Source organism: Henckelia pumila, chromosome 4 (assembly GCF_033568475.1).
Source record: "Henckelia pumila isolate YLH828 chromosome 4, ASM3356847v2, whole genome shotgun sequence".
Taxonomy (NCBI): Eukaryota; Viridiplantae; Streptophyta; class Magnoliopsida; order Lamiales; family Gesneriaceae; genus Henckelia; species Henckelia pumila.
In genome coordinates this window covers 59,429,365-59,437,080 of record NC_133123.1, presented here as the reverse complement: position 1 = coordinate 59,437,080, position 7,716 = coordinate 59,429,365, and the positions used below count along the sequence as shown (strand labels likewise).

The 7,716-nt window shown below is 41.0% G+C and overlaps 1 protein-coding gene across 1 annotated transcript; it reads right to left on the bottom strand.

Annotated features, from left to right (window-relative positions):
- Positions 1–251: 251 nt before the first annotated feature.
- On the bottom strand, positions 252–761 carry LOC140861053 (uncharacterized). Its single transcript, XM_073264060.1, has one exon. The coding sequence runs from the start codon at positions 759–761 to the stop codon at positions 252–254; it is 510 nt and encodes a 169-aa protein (XP_073120161.1).
- Positions 762–7,716: the final 6,955 nt, after the last annotated feature.

Below are 7,716 nucleotides of genomic sequence, written 5' to 3'. Positions count from 1 at the left end.
CAACACCGGTACACCCCCATGGTGATAACACTCGATCAGATGAACCCCTTATCCAACAACTCTTGCAACTGACCTTTCAGTTATTTCATCTCATTTGGTGCTAACATGTACGGTGATTTTGAAGCTGGCTTAGTTCCATGTAACAGCTCTATCCCAAATTCAACTTCTCGTACTGGAGGCAATCCCGCAACATCATCAGGAAAAACCTCCGGGAAATCCTTCACCACTTCCACCTCTTCAAGTTTCGGTCGCTACATCTCCTGATCAACCGTTAGGCTTGCTAGAAAACCTGTACAACCCATATTCAATAGTTTCCAAGCCTTACCTACTGAGATCACACTCAGCACACTCCTCTTAGATGCAGCATATAACACAAACGATTCTCCATTCTGAAATTTTAAAGAGACGGTTCTCTGCTTGTAGTCAATAGTGGCCTCATGCTGAGACAACCAGTCCATCCCAAAAATCAAACTAAATTTTGTCATCTCCAGAACAATGAAATCTGCACACAAATCTAGACCCTGCATCTGAATCTTACAATTTCTTACCACACTGTTACTCTTCAATTCCTCTCCTGAAGGCAATGACACACTAAACACCGAAACAAACTTATCCCAAACAATTCCCTTTTTCATCAAAAATTTAATAGACATAAAAGAGTGCGAAACTCCCGTATCTATCAACAAATTAGCAGGTAAATCGGCAATACTAAACAAACCTGTGACGATAACAGAGTCTGGATCCACCTGATCCTGAGTCATCGCAAACACTCTTCCCTTGATTGGCTCCTTGGACTGAGGGCAGTCCTTCTGATGGTGTCCCTACTTCTTGCATAAGAAGCAAGCATTAGTCCCCCACAGGCACTAACCAGAATGAGGCCTTCCGTACTTCTAAAAAGTTGGTACATTTTTTGGTTTTGGAGCATTGGCGGTCAGCTGATTATATCCCTGAGGTCGCGCCTGATTGGGGTTCTGGCACTGCTGTTGTTGCGGTCTCCTCTGAGCTGGATCTTGGTACAGTCTCTTCTGACTAGGCCCTTTTGGTCTCTCTCCTGATAGCTAACTCTCTTCGCTTGTGATTCTTTAATAATTTCATTCCAGTCTTTCTCAGATTGCATAGCCTCGTCAACTGCTGCTCAGTAAGTGGTTGCCCCATTTAATCTGACATCACGGCGAATGGAGTCGTTCAAACCCTCCATAATATACTTCAGCTCCTCTGTGGATTTCCAGATATCATGGGCACAAAGTATCGCCCCCTGTCAAAATTTTTCAAATACTCATCAATGGACATGCTCCCTTGGCGGAGCTCCAAAAACATCCTAGCAAGTCTGGTTCTGGTGCTAACAGTAAAGTACTTTCCATAGAACACATCTCTAAATCCGTTCCATGTCAGAGTAGTCATATCCATAGCAGAACGGGTTCCATACCAAACCCGGGCATCATCCCGAACCATAAAGATAGTGCACATCACACAATCTGCATCGCTGAGCTCCATGTAATCAAAAATGGTCTCCAGAGACGGCATCCACTCCTCGGCTACAATGGGATCAGGCCATCATTTGAACTTCAGTTGCCCTAGATCCTTAAACTGTTTAAAGATCGGATTGGTTATTCGAGGTTTATTGTTATTCCTGCCACCTGTCTGCGCTTAGATTAGCTGCTGAATTTGTGCCCCTTGGGCTCTACTCTGTTCCTGCAACAGATTTTCCAACCCGGGCAGAAATTGGTTGTTCTGATCGCTCTCATTTTTCGGGTTCCTACGGGTAGATATTCCTGATGTCCAACATAGTCTACATACTCAATCATGTTTTATACATAAACAACATACTTGAAGCATGCAAAACTCTTAATACTACATATTATCATGCATCTTAAACATTCCATAACATAAAAAAAAAAAAAAAACTTACAGACATGAAGACGAAGTATAGGATCGTGGTGAGTATGCATGTGTGCGCTAAATCCCAGAGCAAACCTAGATCTGATACCAAGCTGTAATGTCCTAATTTTCAATCGGAACGTCACTCAACATTCGTACTTAAAAATTTGTGGAAATTAAAAATTTTGCAGAAGCAACATCTTCTTGATTAAAATAAAAGTATTAAAAAGTGTGTAATAAATACTTTAATAAGAAATCTTCAAGTTTTGCCAAACATGGCCATCAAAATAAAATAAAATAAAACTTATTTTCATCTCATCAAAACAAAGCAAGATATTGTTTCTCCAAACATTACTATAATTTCTTAAATAAATTTCGCATTCATGCATCGCTCGCCGACCCGACTCCATTATCCACTTCATGTTTGTTTCCATAATCATCGATAAAATAATCCAGAGCATCGTCATTACCTGCATCATTCAAGTATAATGAGTCGAAAGACTCAGCAAAAAAATGCATATAATACTTTTTCATAAAGAAAAACTTGAAACTCAAAATTTATGACATAACATGAACACGTAGTAAAAACTTGACATCTTAGGTGATGAAATACATGCATTTGTGGCAACCGTCGTTTGAGCACATATACTGGGAAGGAACTTTCGGAACTCAACCCAAAAATCCAAAACCCTGCGTTGAGCACGTATTTTGGGAAGGCACTTCCAGAGCTCAACCCAAATATCCAAAACTCTGCATTCTTGAGCACATAATTTTTGGGAAGGAACTTCCGGAGCTCAACCCGGAAATCCAAAACCGTGCATAATTCGTCTCATTTTTCCACCAAAAATTCTCATACAACATCAAAATATTTTTGTGCATACATAATATCATCATACTTCTCATACGTTTCATGACATAGTATAATCGATTCACGTGAGTCGTTCCGTCCGTCCTAAACATTGAAAACTTGAAGCTTTTGCATAAACATTTTTAAAAATACTTAAAATAGCTTTAAAAACCAAAAATATGAAATTAGGTTTTCCAAAACACAACTTAGAAAGTTTTGGATAGCACCTATGGTGCAGGGGCACAGAAAACTGTAAGAGTGGGTGCCCAGTGAGCCAACTGTGTGGCTATGGGCTTTGTTGACTCTTTGTATAAACAATCTTTTGTTTAATATTATTTACACTTTTATGGCAATGACTTTATATTACTTCATATTGTTACATTGTGATATACTATTGTTGTTTTGATAAAGACCTTGAATATACTATAGTGTATGTAAGATGTGGTAGAACATGGAGATGTCTATCATGAAATACATCTTATAGTCACTGTATATTCTAAAACCGTTCCTAGTCGATTGAGCCGTCCGATAATAAGGATAAGGATCGCTCGAGTTTGAGACTAGCATTTGCGATGCGGAGTACCACGTTTCATTGGTAGGGAACATGGAGATGTTCGAAGCATGCAAATGGATATTCATAGGATGAATAGTCGAACTACCCTATCCGGACTTTCCAAGTGGTTATCACTTATCGAGTGGATAAAGTCCGCGGTTTTGGTTGTACACCATTAGTCCTTACGACTTGAAACATCATGGAGACTCTATATGCTAGTACTGTGCTTTGACTCGTTTACCGACTCTGAGGGGGTCATCAGGTGTCGAGATTGGGTACAGTTACGACACATATAGGAGTCAATGCATTGTTGTCAAGGATTCACCACATACTTGCGAGTGTGGATATCCTATGCGATCTGAGGAGATATTAGTGTGACAAATCTCTGGCCAGAGTACTTGATGTGATTTAAGAAATGGTTTCTTAGTAGCACATGCGATGTCACTAATTTGATCTTCAAGATGCATTGCATAGTTATCGAATCTTGAGCGACTCTCGATATACCAATGGTTGTTGATTCGATCGGGATATATGGATGAAGGGACCGTACTGTACGCTAACCAAAATCTACTGGTTCTTGTAGGCACTATCAGTGATACCTAGGGAATCATGGGGCGATGTTGCTAGGCGCTTTACCATGATTCGTTGGGCAAGTCGGAAAGTGTTGTTCCGAGTCACAAGGAGTTGTGAGCCCACGGCTAGCTGTATCCCTGAACCATTGAGGGTCACACAGTGTAATGGAGTTTTAATCCCCGTTGAGATAGTTAAATTTAAAGAGTTAAATTTAATGAACTAAGGAGTTGGACTTCTTAAAATAAGAGTAAGGGAGTAGGATTTCCTAAAATGACATAGGGATGGACATTTTTGGAAACCACTGAATTCGGATTCAGAAAAATTTATTTTGACTTTAAAACGTGCAGAAATGGTTTCTGTGCACATTGGTGAAATCGTTTCATCAATCGGAGTCACGATGAATTTTATATTAATTTCTGAACGAGCGGGCTTTGCTTGTCGGGCCCCAGCTTATGACTAATGGGCCCTAAGGTGTTAGTGGCCTGCATTATAAATAAGTTATTTCAGTACAGAAATTACACACAACAGGTCATTATTTTGAGAGCAATTTTTCGAAAACCCTAGCCTCTCAAAAACGTTTTTTGGCCGCCCCCTCCCTACTCTGTCAGAGAAAATTCCGGTCTGTGATTTTGAATCACAGTAAGGAATAACGAATCAAATTCGTGTATTCTCTTCGCAGAAAACTTCTGATAGATTTTCTAGTGCAATCTATCAGAGGGATTAAACCTCTGTTCGTGGACCTGATTGAAGGCGTTCATCGGTTCCAGGGAGAGACAACAAGAGCAGAATTGTTCTGTTGGTGTCCATTAATCTCGTTGCGAGATTTGAGGTAAAATTTATTTAATTGTTATTTAAATTTTACACACACGTAATTCAATTGATGAACGGTTGATACCCATACCATGGAAACGTTCCATGAAAAATTTTTAAACTTCCGCTGCACCGGGTATCAATCGTAATTGGTCTGGGAACTCGCCAGTTTTCCAACAGTGGTATCAGAGCCAGGTTGCTCAGATCAATCGATTGAATAATCAATTGTACAAAATTTTTGAGTCTTGGTTTATGAAACAAAATAAATATTTTTAATAAAAAAAATTTTTTTCGGGGCAAAACCCGGGCAGCGATTGGATCGCTGCCCGGTGGGGCAGCAATTGTTGCTGCCCCGGGCGGCGCACGGCGCCGCCCAAAGGGGGCGCACAGCGCCGCCCAAGGCGGCGACCGTCGCCGCCCAGGGCGGCGCACGGCGCCGCCCAGGGCAGCGCTGTGCGCTGCCCAGCGCAGCGCTGGGCGCTGCGCAGGGCAGCGCTCGGCGCTGCCCAGGGGCGGCGCTCGGCGCTGCCCAGCGCAGCGCTGGGCGCTGCGCAGGGCGGCGCTCGGCGCCGCCCAGGGCAGCGCACGGCGCCGCCCAGGGGCGGCGCCAGGCGCTGCCCTAAGGGGGCAGCCGGGCTGCCCCCGGCCCGCGCCCCGGGTGCGGGCCGACCCGGGAGTGTCCCGGGTGGCCCGCGGGAAAAATTAATTTTTAATTTTTTATTAATTTTAATATTTAAAATTTTATTTTTGGTCCGGTCAAAAATTGTTTTTGATTGGTTCACGAGATTTCGGATCGAATTGTTCGAGTCCGTAAATTTTAAAATTGATTTTGGATAAATTTGAATTTTTGGAAAATTTTAATATTTTATCCGTAAATTGAATTTTGAAATCAATTATTTTGGTACAATTGATGATAAGATATGATCTTATGATATATTAGATAAAATATGATTTTATTTGTAAAATTGGATTTTATAGATAAAATATGATTTTATTTGATATGGAGATAAAATATGATTTTATATGTGAAATGTGATTTTATATATAAAATATGATTTTATCTTGTTTAAATTTGAATTGCCACAGCATGTTATCCAATAAATTAATTTTGAATTAAATGTTATTGGATAAGGATGATCGATTGCCATGACCAATTTTGTAGGTGTATGTTAGGAATTTACATTTTGTCTTTATTGTTGTTGGTTTTATTAATGGGCCTGGTTTATGGCCCGATATGAATGTCATATGTAATAAAAGTGGGCTTGGTTTATAGCCCGTTCCCACCCCCTAAAAATGTATCCCCTACTTGTCATTGTTATTTAATTGTAAATACATTAGATTTAGTGGGAGATCAAGATTTGAAGATGGTGGGCCCAGCAGACAATGAAGACTGAAGAAATGTAAATTGGAAGCATATGTAATAGGATTGCATTTGCATACTGCATATTACCTAGGATTGGACTAAGACCCGTGATTGGCAACCACGGGTCAATTAGAAATGGAATCGATCATCCTATATAATATGTGATATTATGATTGTATGCATGTTTAGACATAAATTGCGTGAATCCGGCAATGCATGCAATAAATTAAAAATGATGAGACAAATATTTTTATAAATAAAATCCCTCATTTTAAATATGATTTAAAATTTATATCAAGATAAATAAAGGAAATTTAAATATTGTTTAAATGTTCCCACCTTCCATCAACGGTCAATGTATGTGATGCTACCCGCGGATACGGTCCGGCTCATATTATTGGGGGGGCCCGTTCGTCGGAAAGCTGTACATTGGATCGACAAATGTTGTAAGTTGGGTGGAACTCCCATGGGATCGGCTCATATTATTGGGGGATCCACATGGCGACCGTCCATCACAACTTAATATTGATGGGTCATCTTGACATGTCACTTTAAACGGCGTCATATTATTGGGCCCTTATTGGACATGAGGTAAATACATGGGGGTTGCTTTGGAAGCAATTGGGCTCTACCTTTTGAGAATTATGGTTGGCTGATATTATTCGGGACCATAAGTTTGTCAATTGGACTCCATGTTCTCACTAAGGAAAAAGTTTCCCGTTTTCACTAGAGGGTGGTGAAATCGTTAAAATAGTGGGAGTGAGATTCATAAAATTAAATTCGCCTATTTTATGTCTTAGTAAATTGTTAAACAATCATTGATATATGTCTGTTTTTCCTTTTCAGTATTTCACACAATGAATTCGCGAAATCCTTTATTCTCGATCCTCGAACAAAACAAGCTGACTGGCGCCAACTATACGGAATGGTTCCGGAAGTTGAAGATTGTCTTAACTTCGGAGAAAATGCTCTACGTGTTAGAGAAAGCACCTCCGAAGGAAGCACCAACTGACATAAGTCCGGAGGAATTGGCCAAACTTGATGCATGGTGTGACCATGACATCAAGACCAAATGCTATATGCAAGCCTCGATGTCTGATGAACTCCAGAGGCGATTTGAGGACACGGTGAATGCTGCTGACATTCACACGCAACTCAAGGAACTTTTTGGGGCTCAGTCGAGGGCTGAAAGGTTCTCTACTGTTAAGGAGTTGATGACGTGCCGCATGCGTGAAGGGACTTCGGTCCGTGATCATGGGGTACGAGTGATTTGGCTCATACAGAAGTTAGCGACCCTTGATTTGGTGTTGGAGCATGAACTCAATGTGGACTTGCTGCTTCTATCTCTTCCTTCTTCATTTGATGGATTCGTGATAAATTTTAATATGAACAAGATAGAGGCCACCCTTGAAGAGATGGTCAATATGCTCGTTACATATGAATCCACACTTAAGAAGGATAAGCCAGCTTTCTTGGTGGGCTCCTCATCTTCTGCTAAGAAGGGGCCAAGTATGAAGGGCAAGAAACGTTCTGCCCCACCCAAGAAAGTGGAACCCGAGAAGAAGCAAAAGACAAAGGCTTCAAACGATGGAAAATCCAAGGATGTTTGCCATTACTGCAAGAAGCCGGGTCATTGGAAGCGCAACTGCAAGGAGTATCTTGAGCAGTTGGGAACTGCAAAGGGTATGTTCT